Consider the following 17,102-nt stretch of genomic DNA (forward strand, 5'->3'; position numbering starts at 1 on the left):
ATCATGTTGACCAATTGCGGTGAGCCAAGCTTCTACCAAGAAGCCATGGTCATGGAATTTGAGTATAACTCGATTCTGGCTAATGACACTTGGGACTTGGTAGAATTGCCAAATGATGCGAAAGCTTTACGTTGCAAAAGGGTTTACAAGAAGAAATTTACCTCAGGTGATCCAAATCCAAAGTACAAGGCTAGATTTGTAGCCAAAGGGTTCAAATAGCAAAAGGGACTCAATTTTGATGAAATCTTCTGGCCTCTGGTCAAGATGGCAACACTTAGAACCGTACTTGGTCTTGTAGCGATTCAGGACATGGAACTTGTCCAAATGGATGTAAAGACAACATTTCTTCATGGGGATCTCAACGAGGATGTTTACATGCAGCAGCCTGAAGGGTTTGTTCAGGAGAATGCATCTCGTGAGGAGGTAGTATGTAAGCTCAAAAAGGCACTTTATGGCTTAAAGCAGAGTTCGAGGTAGTGGTATCATAAATTTGATGCATGTATGAGGTCTCAAGGATATAAAAGGAGCGAAGAGGCTCACTACTTGTACACAAGAAAGCTAGATGATGGCTCGATGATCATTCTAGTTTTGTATGTTGATGACATGCTTATAGTTTGGAAATCCATTGCGGAAATTGCCAACGTGAAGAAAACACTTAGCAATAATTTTGCAATGAAATATTTGGGGGATATTACACACTTTCTTGGCATGCGAATCAAAAGAGATCGCAAATGTCATATTCTTGAGTTATCTCAGGAAACATACATTGAGAAAGTTTTGCAGCGTTTCAATATGCAGGGGGGAAAGCATTGAGTACCCCAATGTAGGCTTCTTGAAACTCAGCAAGGAAGATGCACCCAAATCTGATGCTGAGCGAGCTGAAATGGCTAAGGTACCATATTCTTCGGCAATGGGCAGTCTCATGTATGCTATGGTGGCCACAAGACCAGACATTGCTTTTGCAGTGGGAGTAGTGAGCCGATATATGGAAAATCCTAGCAGCAAGCATTGGGAAGTAGTGAAGCACATTCTTAGGTACCTGAAAGGTACTGTCGGCAGGTGTTTACGCTTCGGGAACAGTGATGCATCCATCGTAGGTTATGCGGATGCAGACACTGTGGGTTGTGTCAACAATAGGAGATCGACATCTGGCTATGTCTTCATATTTGTTGGAGCAACAGTATCTCGGAGGTCATGTCTTCAAGATTGTACGTCGTCTTTCACTACGAAAGCCGAGTACATTGCATTGTCGGTTGCAAGTAAAGAGGCTGTATGGTTATCTTGCTTGGTCAAAAATCTTGGCATTGATGAGACTCCATTGATATATTGTGATAGTCAGAGTGCTCTTGCATTGGCAAGGAATCCCGTGTTTCACTCCAAATCGAAACACATTGAAGTCAGGTATCATCTCGTGAGAGATTTCTTGGCCAAAAAGCTCATTGATTTGGTCAAGGTACACACTGACGACAACCCAAAAGATGCTTTGACGAAAGGCTTAGCTTTGGAGCGGTTTACACATTGCAGTGAGTTGATGGGTATAGGTTGAAGCCACTAGATTGCTTCTGGTTGTACATAGCAAGTCAATTGGGCTGCGTTGGCCTTCAAGTGGGAGTTTGTTGGGATTCAAGCCAACTAGCCGTACATCCCACTTACTACTAACCCATCTACTATCTTAACTATGTATACACTTATTCTTTAATACAATAGAATAAGGAGCTGCAACATGATAGCGTTGCTATGTGCTCCACCCAAATCAGGTCTCTCTCTCTCTCTCTCTCTCTCTCTCTCTCTCTCTCTCTCTCTCTCTGCCCTTGCACTTGCACTCGCACACGCTTCCCACGGCACCTTCACACTGGTATACATGTATGCTAATTGTGGTGTACTTTGGAAAGCACAACTAGTTCTGGACGAGCTTCCCAACGAGATGTCATCTCTTGGAATGCATTAATTGCAGGATATGCCCAACAAGGCCAGGTCCAGGAAGCTTTGAATTGTTGCCATTGTATGCGAAGTGAGGGTTTCTCTCCAGATGTAGTCACCTATGCTTGCATTTTGAAGGCATGTGGCATTATGCGAGACATTGATATGGGCAAACAAATTCACAATGAGATTGTCAATCAGGGGTTGTTGAAAATAATTTTCATGCTTGGCAATGCTTTGGTTGGCATGTATGCCAAGTGTGGTGTACTTTTGAAAGCTCAACAGGTTCTTGACGAGCTTCCTGATCGAGATGTGGTCTCTTGGAATGCATTGATTGCAAGTTATGCCCAACAGGGGCAGGGCCAAGAAGCATTGGGATGTTTCCAGCGAATGCGAAGCGAGGGATTATCTCTAGATGCAGTCACCTATGCTTGCATTTTGAAGGCATGTGGCACTTTGAAAGACGTCAACACAGGAAAAAAATTCATGATGAGCTTGTTAGCCGGGGGCTATTGGAATAAACTATCATTCTTGGTAATGCTTTGGTTGACATGTATGCCAAGTGTAGTGTACTTTGCAAAGCACAACAAGTTCTTGACGAGATTTATGTCCGGGATGCAGTCTCTTGGAATGCATTGATTGCAAAATATGCCCAACAAGATCAGGGCCAGGAAGTGCTTGGCTGTTTTCATCGGATGCAAAGTGAGGGCTTCTCTCCGGATGTGGTCACTTATGCTTGTGTTCTGAAGGCATGTGGCATTATGCAAAATGCTATCATGGGCAAGCAGAGTCATGATGAGATTGCTAGGAAGGGGCTGTTACAAAAAGATGTTGTGCTTGCAGGCAATGCTTTGCTTGACATGCATGCCAAGTGTGGTGTACTTTTGAAAGCACAACAAGTTCTTGACCAGATTTCTGTACGGAATAAAGTCTCTTGGAATGCACTAATTACAGGATATGCCCAACAGGGGTAGGGCCAGAAAGCTAAGGGGTGTTTTCAGCGAATGCGGAGGGAGGGTTTCTCCCCAGATGTAGTTTCTTGGACTGCACTTATAGGAGGATATGCCTAGCAAGGGCGGTCCAATGAAGCTCTAGACTGTTTTCAATGCATGCAGCAAGATGGAATTTCCCCCAATGCAATCACTTATGTCAATGTGCTCTATGCATGTAGCCACTCAGGTTTAGTTGATGAGGGTTCGATGCATTTTGACAACATGAGGGGAAAACATGACATTGCACCAAACAAAGAACACTATACTTGCATGGCTGATCTTTTTGGACGTAGAAGGCCCTTTGACAAAGCAATGAGAGTAATTACGATGATGCCGTCGTCTGATCATTGTCTAATTTGGGTCTCCCTTCTAGGTGCTTGCCGACAATGGGGAAATTCAAACTCATAAAGTTTTCTTTTGAGCGTGTAGTCCAACTAGACCGACATTATGGGGTAGCATATGTCTAAATGATCAATATTTATGCAGCTACTGGGATGCAAGAGGAGGTAGAACATATTGAATGCATGAGAATAAAAAATGCAACTTGGAATAAGCCAGGATCTGGCTGTTGGGCTAATTCAAGTGGAAATGCTCAATAAATTTGTTGTTGGGGATACCAAGCATCCACAAAGCAGACAAATCAAGTGACGAGAATGAAATGCTTGCACATGCACGGAGAGGAGTGCGAGAGGAGAGTACACGGTAGTGGATGGAGATGTGCAGCAACACACCAGACCCTTATTCTTTGATTGTGCGTATATAGATAAAATGAATATTAAGTTAAGGTTAGTGAGATGGGGGTTGGCCATTTTGGCCTGGGCACAGTGGCCCTTTATGCAACGAACAAGATCTTGAAATTATATTCTCCTCACATGCATTGGTTCCACAAAATCTGCTAGCTGATTCCAAAAAGGTTTTGCATTGTTAGCATAGTGATAAGTTGGCCAGAACTTGAGCAAAGATCAATTAGTCCACAAGGAAAAGCTTATGTGTCACAAAGAACATTCACGTTGATGAGGAGAAGGGTGGCCAAATGCACACTCCCATACCCTCACCTGACGCCACTTTGAACACTTCTCTTGAGGTCTTGGTTGGCACTACCTTGGTCGATCGACATGTATGCAATTACCTACACATGTATCTTGAATGCATGTGGGGTTACGCAAGGTGCTGATATGGGCAAAATAATTATTGATGATATTTTCAGTCAAGTTATATTGTTAGTTAGAGGCTCAAGATGCCGTGCTTGACACTGCCTTGGTTGATATGTATGCCAAATGTGGTGCACTACAGGATATACCCAACATGGCTATGGCAATAACGAAGTAATCAGATTTTCCACCAGATGCAAAAGAAAGGCGCTTTTTCATGGCTAGGATGTTTTCATGAGATATTCACAACATGGCTGTGGCAACGAAGCATTGTGATGTTTTTAGCAGATGCGAAGGAAAGGAATTCCTTCAAATGCAATCACCTATGAAATTAGGGGCTATTGTGGGGCTGTTGTAGAGACATTTTGTGCTTGGCAATGTGGCAAAATTGATGAGTCCAAAACACTACTTGACAACATGGACTATGGTGTTAGCAGGTTATGCACATGAAGGACGAGATTGATTTGTTCTATGATGTTGTCAATTTTCCAAAATTTAGTTTGGAACTAATCAGAACAACAGTACATATAGTGCAGATGGCACAAATAATCTGGCTTGAACTCTTTACACTAGTTGATATTGATCGCCCACTGTTAATGTGCCTTTCACAGTTGAGCACCATCCTTCTTGCTTCCACCAGATTTGGATGTATAAAGCAACGAGTGAATTTTGATAGGCTCTGAATTGACACAAGCTGAAATATAAAAATTCCCACTTCTTCCTAAAGTTCCTCCACCCAAATAGTCACAAGCCTATCTCCTTCATCCTCCATTGTCGTCTCTTGCAGCGGGTTAAAAGCAGGAGATGCCCAACATCGTTGATGCAAGGTGCATCGATGACAGACATTCAATTGTGCGGTGAGTAAGCATTATCATTATGTGATTTTTAACATTTTTGACACTACAAACGCATTTAATGAACACACTGAGAATTGCACACTGCCGTGGGAATGGCACGCCCCCTCGTATTATAAAAATTGCGGAGGACTGTGCAAACTCCCCCGTGCAAGGAAACTTGCATGTTTTGTTTTTTTTTTAAACATATAAATGGAACAACAAACAATTAATAACATTGATATCTTGTATGATTACGAACATTAAGATTGACAAAACTCTAACCCTCCTCATGGTTTTCTGCAAGGTACCCCTCTGAAGCACTACGATCGGTATCTCATTCTTTCAAGGTACACCTCTGAACCACGGCAATCGGACATAGCATATCTCTCTCTCTCTCTCTCATCCTTTCATAAAAATTTTCACTTGAGAAGTATTGAAATGGAATATATAGTTTCCAATATTTTGCTGGAGAAAGATTTAGAAGAGTTACGGCAACAAGGAGTGGATGCCTCACTGCATCTGGAGGGGGGCATATGCATGTAACTATGGATCGCTATGAGGTACCTTGTGATTACGAAATACCGACAGTTGCCTTTTGGTTTGAAAGAGTGTCTGCATGCATCCATGCAAACACCTTAAGAGCCAAGACAGGATCAATAGGAATTGTTGATGTTGATTGTTTCACTTTGATTTGGGTCTGCAATGTAGTCTTGAAGAGTTAGTTCTTTTGGGACTTTGTGAAATAGAATGAGTCGAATGTGGTAAAAAGAGGCTGGGATTCACAAGTTCAGGAAGAAGCTCCTCACATATTCAAGAGTGGTATAAAATCTCTTATGCAATTGAAGGCAGATAATCCAAAATTCAATGACCAATAATGTCCTCCATTTGTGATTGTGGACAAAAATGGCAAATCTGTTGGTCCAATTGTTGATGGTGCTGCAATTGTAACCTTCAACTTCAGAGCATCTAGATAGAATGATCATGTTGGCAAAAGCTCTTGAGTATGCAAACTTTGATAACTTTGATAGGGTGTGTGTGCCCAAAATTCACTATGCGGGTATGCTTCAATATGATGGTGAGTTGAAGCTCCCTAGCAAGTACTTGGTGAGCCCTCTAGAAATTGACCGAACATCAGGTGATTACATCACAAAGAAAGGACTCCGAACCTTTGCATGCAGGTACAGTTGGAAGAGGCCTGACAAATCAGCTTTCTGTTGTTAATCATCATGCCAAGGAGGGCTATGAAGTATATTTAGAAATTAATTGTTTTGGGTGCTTGAGACAGTGAGACAGTGAATTTTGGACATGTTACATTCTTCTGGAATGGGAATCGGCCAGGCTTATTTGATAGCAAGCTGGAGACCTATGTGGAGATATAGAGTGACCAAGGTATCACTTTTAATGAAAATCCTGGCATGAAAGCCCTCCAAATTGGTGAGAGAGCCAGGGAAACAATTTTAAGTGGCAAGTATGATCAAGTAGACTTCAATAACATTTACAAGTTCATGGTTAAGAATTTTCTTCTTGATTTATGTGGCATCAGGCTATTTGTGCTTGTAGGTGCGGGTGAATCTTCAAAATGGGAATATGGTGGGTCATACAGGTGACATGAAGGCCACAATTGTGGGGTGTGAAGCTGCTGCTAAGGCTGTTAAGGTGAGTTAAGCAGCTATTCTGGTCTCTCTCTTTCTTTATCACCCAAGTGGTAGCTTGGTATTTTGGTTTCCTCTTTGTAACATGTCTCAAGTCCTAGGATTGTCATAGAGGTCTTTGGCACACAAAACCACATGTTCAAGAGCATAGTTCAAAATATTACAATATCCAAAAGGACGGTACACTCCCAAGCTACATAGTTGATGTCCTAAGAGAGGCATAATAAAAAATCACATGTACCTTTGGTCCTACAGGTCATATTTGTCCATCTAGGACGATAATAAAAAAAATACATCTCTCTCTCTCTCTCTCCCCCCCCCCCCCCCCCCCCCCACCCCCGAAGTTTTTGTCTTCTAGAGGTTCTTGTTTTCTCTTACCCTCGGACTCTACGGCTAACGAAGCACTCTAGTTTGATGGTCTTCTTTGATGTATCATAAGCCTCATAACTTGTTCCGAATGGAATCACATGATGTTTAGAATGGTACTATAGACACCTTTTTTTCCTCCATTATCTATTACACAACGTATCCCCAAGGATCTACAAAACTATTGGGAAACATGGAAGAGGGAACAAAGAAACATTAAGAATAGGATGGCACAAACACGTGAGGATGGTGGCATTGATGAGCAAGAGGCAAAGAAAATTTGTAGGGCACTTACTAATTGTTGGAGTAATCAGACAAACGGGCTTTTCAAGGTTCTTGAGTAGATTCTACATCAACTCCTCCTTCATCCCATGTTCTCAATGTTGCAACACGTATTCCAGATAGTTGAGAGAGTCATTTTTTCTAACATTTGTCATACATTATCTTAGGTGAAGACACCTCATTTAAATAATGAGTTGTTTTTGAAATGGGCTAGTGTCATGGCATGCCTCAACAGAGTGAGTGGGGGTGACAATCAAATGAGAAGTAGAAATGTTTCCAAGGCTTTAAGACTTCACCAAAGAAATGTCATTTGTTGCCAATTTTTGGCTGCAACATGATGTAGAGGAGGGGTTACTTTCTTTAGATGCTTATCACCATCAATTGCATAGAAGAAGCACCTTAATGATAGTAATCAGGGAAATTGTGTTTCAATTTTGGTTGGTGGAACATGCATCTCCCCAAATCAGAAAGAATTGTTTGAAAAAGAATAGGCAAGAGTGCACATGTACTGCATCCAGTGAATCTACTCAATTTTCCTTAAGTATATCAGCCCAAACATCTTTAGAGAGTGTCATAATGCTTTACTATGTGTTATTTAGGTGCTTACCAATGCATTAAAGTGCTTGATCATAATTTATGGTGCTTAAGAGATCTTTGTAGGTGTTTACATGCCTCAAAGGGCTTCTAAATGCTTCTCACTAAGTGATTTCATTCGATTCCAGGTGTTGAAAAGTGCTTCAAAGTTCTACAAGCCTTCAATATCCTCCAAGTGCTCCCAAATGCCTCAAAGTGCTTCAATTTTGATACCAACTCTTTTTTAGTACCTCCATGTGCTATTGATTGATTTTGATTGCTTCTTAGTGCTTTTAAAGCCTTTAAAGGATTCCAAGTACTTGGAAGTGCTTCTAAAGACTTTTAAGTGCTTGTTCGTAAATGCTTCCAAGGTTTTTTGGATGCTTCTAAGTGCTTCCAAAAGCTTCGAAATACTTTAGAGTGCTTTGAATATCTCACGATAAACTCCAAGTGCTTTTGAAGAAAAAATAAATTTGTCATGTGCTTCCATGTGCTATTGAATGCTTGGAAGCCTTCAATCAAATGCACTAAGGAAGATACGGGCCACATGGAACGTCATCCTTTTGCAGGTGTCTTGTTTGCAATTCTCGTGATGGAACAACACAGTGCACAACATCCAACGCCACATGTCCATGCTTAACAGACATATGGGAGTTTTTTAGTGTGTCCAAAGTCCATTGAGATTACTTATCATTGCAAAAAATGTCTTTTGGGGAAATGCAAACATTGTGGCATTGAAAGGCTCTCGTTATGTCCACGCAAACAAAGTGATGATATCTCTATGATGACTGTGAAGCTTTTTGACGAGGTTCTTACACAAAAAGTGGATGAGAAAGGTAACATAGAGTCCCAAAAAGAACTTGTGATTCGGAAAGTCGGCCTAATGAGTTTCATTTCCTTGCTTCAAAGAAAATTGGGGAACTTCATTAAACACAACTACGTGTATAGTGGCAAGCTCAACAATTCAAGGAATGTTTGGATAACTTTCCTAACGAGGTAGTGGTGTCTGTAGTGGATTTTTTGCAAATAATTACTTCTTCAAGGTGCAGAATGAGATTTAGTCCATGCATTGGTATTCAACTTAGGTCAAAATTTTGGTTCACATTTCATACTTACATGATGCACTTGGTGCCATTTAAAAGAAGACCAACATCTCTGATGACAAGAATGTGACACTTTGTTTGTGTAGCACTATTTTTTTTTCCACAATGAGCAAGAGCCTCCTTCTTGGCATCAAATGGATGCTCACTAATAGTTTTTTCTCTATTAGCACTCTCAACCCATTGTAACACAAATTTGGCTACATCCTCTTTCAAAAAAATGTTCCCACTACCTCTCATACTACTTCGCCAATGTAGGAAGAATCACATAGCAAGAAGGATTGTTGAAGTACATATTATACAAGGAGTCATCTAGCCCTAATGTGTTTGACCTTTTGAATTTAGGGAAAAGATACCAAAAAGATTCTAGCTTGTTGAGGTACATTGGCTTTGGAGAGTTCTCAAAATACTAATTGCTAACATGGCCGGTGTTCTTGGGAGCCAACCACTCAAGCAATGCTTGCTGCCTGAGTCAAGCACTTGTAAATAACATTTTTCAGCTTTTGGTGAGTGTGTGAGGTCCACAAGAACACCTTTGCTACCTAACTCAATGCAAGTAATAAAATCGCTACATCTTATCCTAGGTAGTAGATAATGTTCTCATCTCCTATTCTTTTGGCAAAGTAGAGCATTGATACATTTGAGGACATCCTTTTTTTGTGCTTATCATGCACCTACACAAGTACATTGTTGAAGTCAACAATGATTGCCAAATCCCAATTGACATTGCCAAGCAACCAATGATGTGAGGAATTTTGTGATCAATGTGCTCTACCTCATCACTGGGTGGTGAGGATTTTAAGACAAAGACATGAAATTTAACTACAGAACACATGAACAAAAACTGAGAGAATACATTTATATATTATATTGTCAAGAAATAGTACAATAGCATGAAAAAAAAAGCTACAAAGCTACAAGAAGTTAAAGCCGCTTTCATGCTTTGGTTTAAGGAGGAAGTATGTTAGTACTTTTTTTGGGGTCGTGGGCCAGCTTATCCTCCACCTTCTCCTTTCCTTTCTTTCGCAGTTCCCCTGCAACAAATTGCAAGGTTTCATCCATTTCAAGATCCAAAAACTTAGCAACAATGTACCCTTACTGATATCAATACTTGGGTTTGCTATAGTCAAGCAAGTTAGGAATGAGGGTAGTAAATGGCAATCACAATGAGCACTTTAACCATGAACTAGAGATAGGAGGATAGCAAGTAAGCAAAATCAACATTACCTTCATTGCTTGTTGCAGAACAAGGTGTCTTCTTGAGAATATCTCTGTCACCAAGCTCATCAATTTTCCCACTCTAAAAGTTCTTTTACTTCCTCATCATGGCATCCAAGTCAAACAGGTCATCCACATCGTATGTGAATGATGTGGAAGCATCTAGGTTACATCCCTTGTCAGCCCACTGCCTCACCTAACACATAGTACACATTTAGTATACATGACAAAGTACCATGATTCTTGTTCTATGAAATCATGAGCTTACCTAGAGGCTCCTCATGCAAATTCCCAAGTGCCCGACATCTTTCATAGGCATCTCCCATTGATAAGTAGTCTTTGGGCTGGCGGCTGGCGAGGCGGTCTTTAAGCGTTGTTAGAACCTTTTGATATCTGATTTTCTGTTCCTTATCTAGCACTTGCAAGAACTGCATATTTACTCTGTTTTTCAGCTCTACTATTGAGTAGCCTACGAACCTTGAGGTCAAGTTGCTGATCATTGGTGCAAATATCTATGTTTGCCAAGTGAAGAATCCCGTGTAGAACGCTTCCTCAAATGCAAGCATATTGTGAGAAGGTAGAAACATGCATCTGGCGTAGCAGCCATAGGGGACTTCTTCGGAAGGTTGGCCACTGATATCATAGCACAAACCTTTGTTACCCTCGATGAATGACATCCAAGGGGCGCCTGCTTGCTATGGCTCATTGAACACTTCGATGCATGTAAGCAGCATTTGGCAGATTTTGTATAGCATAGCACATGACAAATCTGGTAGACTTTTAAAGAATGACATTGTTCTCTTTAGGGTTTTCACCATGTATTCTTCAGTCCGCTGGTCCCTTTTTTGGAGCAGGCAATCTGAGGTAATTTAGCCAAGTTGACCGCTTCTTTTGTAGTGCCTCATGTGCTAACCAGGTCCTTACTCGTTGGTATAGGACAGAAAGTGGAATCCTTTTGCAGGGCCGCAGGTGCTCTCGTGAACAACAAAAGTTATGCAGAGTTTAGCTTCACGAATCACAATCTCTCCCTCTCTCTCTCTCTCTCATTGTCTCTCTTTCTCTCCATCTAATCTCTATCACTATCAAAAAGAGGGAGGAAGAGAGAATATAACTTACACAATTGCAACAAAATTTGTCATGTCAATTTGTTCCAACAAATAGACATTTACATACCAAAAAGAGGTTTTAGTTACAAATCTTGAGATTTAAGATACAAGAAAAGATTAGTATTGTTTGGGAGATTTAATTTAAATCATGGGCTTGTTCTCCAAAGAGATCAACTACACAAAATTTTGACTTTCCAAATGAATCACTTGGACCCGCATTGCCTATCTCTTCTTCATTAAGAGGCCTGTACCTTGCCTCGTACCATGCCAACTTCCTTTCTAGCTCTGCTATACAAGCAAGTAGCATGGCTGGGGTCTCTCTTTGACTTGCCAAATCCATGCCTTGGGTTGCAAGCTGCTCAATGACTGTGGTTTCTTTGGGAAACTAGTATGTGTAGCCTCTCTTGCAACAAGGATCTTCTTGATTGGCTTCACGTGCATGAATCTTCTCGGCTGGGCGTCCTTTGCCAATGCCTCCTGAAGTGGGACAATCGTTCCAATCTACTTTGAGCCGCAATACATAATAACAATAGCATTGTTGCACAAAGTAAATTGCCACTTGATTATTATTTGGTGGCAATCTGTACAATTGGATAAATCTTGAAAGGATATTTCTTGCAAGAACAGTGTGTTACAAATCTGAAATCTTCAAGGAAGTGGAAGCCTTAGCATTTCCACTGACTCGAAATAATGTATTGTACACAAAGTGATTCAGGCATAGCTGTTTGCATTGCTTGTAATTCAGTGGATCCCCTTGAAGTTATGATTCGTCTTCTTGGGACGCAACAAAAGTGTTGAGTTCTCCTTGATCCAAGCCAATGCATGATTAAGCAAAGGATCATTAGGCTGCGGTGCATTCTGGTCAGGAGCAATATCTTCCATACCTGAAATGCAAAATAATAAACTTTAATGAGACAGGTCTTAGCACTTAGAAAAGAGAAATGAAATACTTTAAAACCTTAACTTGAAAACTTTAAAGACGTAAATGAAAATACTATTAAAGATATAGTTTGAAATATCACCACACATTGCACACCCCCCGAGGATTCACTCTATATACAAAATGGACGCCACCTACGAGCGGACAACTTTGATAAAACCCCTATATACGGCTCATATTAGGGAATATGACCCCCCTTTCTACACTTATATGACAATCAATGAAGAAAAATATCATACCCCTATCTTACATATAAATTTAGGTCTCACATGATCGATTTAACTGAGTAAAGCTAGTAAAAGAGTGTATAGCATAGTGAGTAGCAACGTACTAAGAAACCACTTATGTTGATAACTAGACGTACCCTCAATGTGTCTTAGTTTGAGTTTCAAATTATGTGCCCAATCAACCTGCACTCTGGCTAATTGTTCAATTTTGACCCATCCAAAGCTGGTATAAATCAACCCTTGACCTGCTCCAAATCAGCCCTTATCTATGACCGGCTTGATGCAAAATGTAATATGTGACCTGATAAAAACTTCTCAAAAATTCATTCGAGTTCTAGTGCACACTGGAGACCAATCATTACAAGTAATCAACACGGGTCATGCATCCCCCCCCCCTTAAATATGATACCCCCCTGCCTTATTTTTAAGCTTGGGAGATGAATTATTGGGGGCCTGTCCCTAACTTATACACTTATGTAGCTTGTAAAAAAACCCCCCTCCCCTGCACTTACATTGGTACAGCTAAAGATGGTCGACCTATGGGAGTGCGAGAGGCCCAGGCATGGCCGTTTGCAGGCAGGTGATGGGTACATTGGGCAGTTATTTGATGGAGCCAGGAGACAGGAGTAAGTGTAGATATCACAAGCTTGTGAGAAGGACAAGGTGAGCTAGATGCAGGTACTATCAAGTTTATGATATGGGATCTGGATCGAGGTGTCGGCACGAGACTCTACTGCCAGGATGTGTATGCCAGATGTGGCACATCAGAGGTCGGGCAATGATTTTGGGCCTCTAATCATTGGGACGTTTACGGGTACTTGAAGTCTAGTCTCAGTGTACCCTATAACTAGGCTTTTGTGGCTTGCCACTCCGGATGTGTAAGAAACATGTGTGTTAGAGATGCGGCATTGAGGGCAGTCATCTCAATATTTTTCGTGAGTGCGAACCAAATTTTTTGCCAACCATCACGTCAGTATTGCATCGAATTATGATTTATCGTATGCGAAGCTCGCGATAGCCGTGCCGAGCATTCTCACGTGGGAAAGGAGGCCATGCTGGCTATTTTTAGAGAATGCTTAACAGGGAGTTCCAAAAAAGAAAAAAACGAGGTGGAGAATTGGATGGTGCATGCAGAGAAAGGTTGCGCCACTTGGGGGCTATGCAAGAGGGTGGCCATCTCGTAGATCATGCGCTCCTGGGGGGAATGCTGTCAAAACAACGGAGGGCCGCCGTTGACGGGAAGGAAAAAAAGGAGGGCGCCATCCACAGGGAGAAGGAAGGGCCGCCATGGGCTGCTAGAGAGTTGACGCCATTGCAGGGGATTGGGGAAGGTCGCCAAGGGCTGCATGAGGAGGTTGGCCTCGAGCAGCTTTTCGACAAGAACAGGGCGGGCCGCCAGTCCATGAAGGGGATTGGGGATGGTCAGCTGCAGGGCAGCGCAGCAGAAGCTGAGGAGGAGGTGGATGCCATATCGGGTTTGCAGGCCTAGGGCGCATGAGGAGGTGCTGCAGTTGGGAGGAAGGGCCATGCAAATAGGGCCGCCATAGCCAGCAGGTGTCGGTGGGTGGCAGCCGAGTACAGGAGAGCATAGAGGTCAGTTGCAGAGGAGTCGATAGGGCCAGGGGCTAAAGGAGGCGGTCATGGGCTGTTGAGAACCGGGCTGATAGCAGTAAGGAAGCCATGTCAAGAGACACCATGGGCTTGAGAGGGGATGCAGGCTTTGTGTGTTTGGATTTTATCGTTCGATTGAGATGCTCAGTGAGGTTGTTGAAGAACAGTGGTAGAACAAATTGGAGGGAGGACAGTCAAGACCGAGAGCTACAAGCTGGCGAGCCACTGAGACTCTAGCCATGAACGAGAAAGAAGATCACTGGTCCGGTACGGAAGAGTAAAAACTGGGGTCACCATAAGGAGAGAGGGCCGAAAGCTGTAAATTAGAGTCAAGTGCAACGAAGGGAGTTGGAGATTGCCTCTGGTGGGCAGGCGTGCAAGGCCGCTAGAGGGTCTGGAAGCCGTATGCAGTTGAAGGCCGCCAAGGGAAGAAAAGGGAGGACCATAGATTGAAAATAGTGATACGGTACATTGGCCAAGGCGAGTCAAGAAGGGTGTGTTACCTTAGGAGAGTGCTGCTGTAGAAGGAGGATGTGAGTTGCATATGAGGTGCCGGGAGCAGGTAAGTGATGCCATCATTGTATTTCGATACTGTTTGTGTGATACATAGAGTACTTGTGGTTGTCGTGAATGGTTTGAATTCAATTGTTTTTTCCGTCTAATCTCGTGCAGTGAGTCCGTGGTAACGTTGGCTCCGGACAGGTTACGTGTGTGTGCAGAGAGGAAGGGAGGGAATGATTGAGTGAGCTAGTTTTGTGTGTGGTTGAGGCGTGTGTCGCCTCCCTGTGTGAATGCATTTACAAATTGGGAAGTTGTATGCATCTAGTGGTGTCGGAATATGATGGTGAAGTTCTCATGTGTGACTGTGGGTAGTTATGTTTGCTCATAGACGAGGCCAAGGTGCGAAGGTTGACAGAAAGTGTGCATGTGTACGTGATTCTGTGTAGCTTGGGGTGTTGGATATATGATCGGCTATTTAGAGGCATTCATATACTATATCTGGTGTTGTATCCTTTTTCCCCATCCCATCAGTGGTGCCCCGACTGAGGAGCTACTGATAGCTTCTTGGTAAAGTTGAAGACGGTGTTGCGGTGTTTCCAGGTTCAAAGAACAAGTGCTGCTAAGAAAGATGTGGTCGGGTTTTCTAACTTTTACAGGTGCTGAAAATGCTGAGGTTTGGCTGCAAGACTACGGTCTTTTTCTACTGGAGAGCAGCCTGTCAAGGGAAGAGGGAGTGGCTCAAGATTTCCCGCTGTTGATTCGTGGAAAAGCAAAGGTATGGTACGATGGCTTGCATGCTAAAGAAAAACAGGATTGAGGCACATTGGAAGCGACATTCCGAAGCTGATATGTGGCCAACATGCAGTGGACCGAAGTGAAGCAGATGATGGACAACCTAAAGCAAAGCCTTGACGGTGATTTTCGAGCATTCATGTGGGAGTTCGAGGCCATATGGAGCAAGTTGGTTAAGGTAACTGCTGTAGAGAATGCAAATTTTTGAAGATGACAAGTTTGTGGACTGCTTGCATGTAAAAGTGCGGGATAAAGTTGAGATATATGGACCGTGCACGTACGAGGAGGCAGCAGCCTATGCACAAAGCAGGACAAAGAAGATTTTAAAGAAGCAGCAGGCAAAGCAGGTTCTGGCGAGTCCATTGGTGCCAAGGCCAATTGCTAGGAAAGAGCTTCAGGTAACCCGACCCTTTGTTGATGCACATGTGGTAGTAGCGGATAGGTGTGATGACAAAGTAGAGACGATACCGTGTGCGCCTATGAGGCCTCAGTAGCTGTGCAGAGAGGAGTCTATCAAGTATCGCCTGATGTGCTTGACCAAGTGACTTCCGAAAAGCAAGCAGTGGAGAAAATAGATGAAGTACCAAAGTCGGTGGGTTTTGTGGAGAAAGACGAGGTGTGTTCGAGCTATAGTAGTGCCTTGGATACGAACAGCACATGGGAAACGGAGTCTTCTTTCTCAAGGTATGAGACATATGATGTTATGTATGTCGATAATTTGGTCAAAGAACAGCAGGTTGCAGGTGAAGAACCAGTTTGCGAAGACCAAGTGGTTGGGCAACCCTCTCTCATGCCTTGTGGTGGTCAGGCCATGTTGACTCAAGAAGAGTGTCTTGATGAAGATGATTGGGGATTTGATGAGCCCGTCGTCAATGTTGATGACGAGTCGGGTTTTGGTTGCGGGTTTTGGTTGCTAAAGCTATGGCGAGATTACAAGGTATGCAAGGCTTGCTGCCTTTTCTAGTACCGCTTGAAGAGCCTACAGATGAGGTTTTGCCAGTGTTTGCTTTGGATGATCAAATGTAGGCTGGTGCCATGCTGCTGATGGATTTGTTGATAAAGGTTGCTATGCAAGCGTCACTATGCCGCTTGCTACAGGTTGTGTTTTTCAAAGACAATGATGTTTCTCTAGCTGTTGGCGGGGAGACATGTGATGCAAAGGCTTTCCAGAGTGTGCAGGTGTGTTTTGGGTGTGGAGATGGTCCATGTATACAACCATTTGAAGGGTGGTTCTATGAAGGCCTACATGACTGGTTGGTTGACAAAGTTACAGGTGCAAAGCAAGGAATACTTGCCTATGTTTTACAGACGAATGACGATGATCAAAGCTATATTTTTTATCCTGGCGGAAGCTTCATCACAATTGGGAGAGCTTATGGCTTTCCATTTGACCAGGCAGGTGCTATAGCCAGTGAATCTCTGTCTATCTATCTACTGCTATTTATCTAGCTTTTGTACATAGTATCTATCAAATTTTTTTTAATGTACTGATATCTTATATCTATATTAAAGAGACAGGAGAGTTCCACGTGGCAACAAATCTCTGCAGCCCCATCCTTTCTCTCCTTGTTTTCCCTTCCCTGCTGTCTTCGTGGCGTAGCCAGCAAGCCATGTGGCACATCCATTTTCCCTTTGTTTGTAGCCATCGAGGCGCCCAACAGCCATCCGAGCTTGAGTGTAATGCCAAGCATGCGAAACTCAGTCAGCAGTAGCTAGCTGTTCTTAGTGCGCAAGCTCGAGTTGTGGGTACGGAGAGTGGAGCCTTGCTCAGCCATAGGAGGGTCTCCGGCCTCCATGTTGGCTTTCTACTCTCTCTCTCTCTCTCACCATGGTTT

The 17,102-nt window shown here is 42.8% G+C and overlaps 1 protein-coding gene and 2 pseudogenes across 2 annotated transcripts; all 3 read left to right on the forward strand.

Moving 5' to 3' along the window:
* Positions 1 to 2,310: 2,310 nt before the first annotated feature.
* LOC147465505 (pentatricopeptide repeat-containing protein At4g16470-like) lies at positions 2,311 to 2,894 on the forward strand. The gene is made up of 2 exons (XM_086492377.1): positions 2,311 to 2,473; positions 2,542 to 2,894. Exons 1-2 carry the CDS (start codon positions 2,311 to 2,313, stop codon positions 2,892 to 2,894), a joined length of 516 nt encoding a protein of 171 aa, XP_086348503.1.
* Positions 2,895 to 5,370: 2,476 nt separating this feature from the next.
* LOC147465506 (2,3-bisphosphoglycerate-independent phosphoglycerate mutase-like) lies at positions 5,371 to 13,852 on the forward strand (annotated as a pseudogene).
* LOC147465507 (uncharacterized) lies at positions 13,559 to 17,102 on the forward strand (annotated as a pseudogene). The gene is made up of 4 exons (XR_015188018.1): positions 13,559 to 15,250; positions 15,341 to 16,204; positions 16,294 to 16,446; positions 16,541 to 17,102. The product of XR_015188018.1 is annotated as an uncharacterized LOC147465507 (transcript).

The sequence above is a fragment of the Adiantum capillus-veneris genome, chromosome 1 (assembly GCF_014529385.1).
Source record: "Adiantum capillus-veneris isolate H3 chromosome 1, ASM1452938v2, whole genome shotgun sequence".
Classification (NCBI taxonomy): Eukaryota; Viridiplantae; Streptophyta; class Polypodiopsida; order Polypodiales; family Pteridaceae; genus Adiantum; species Adiantum capillus-veneris.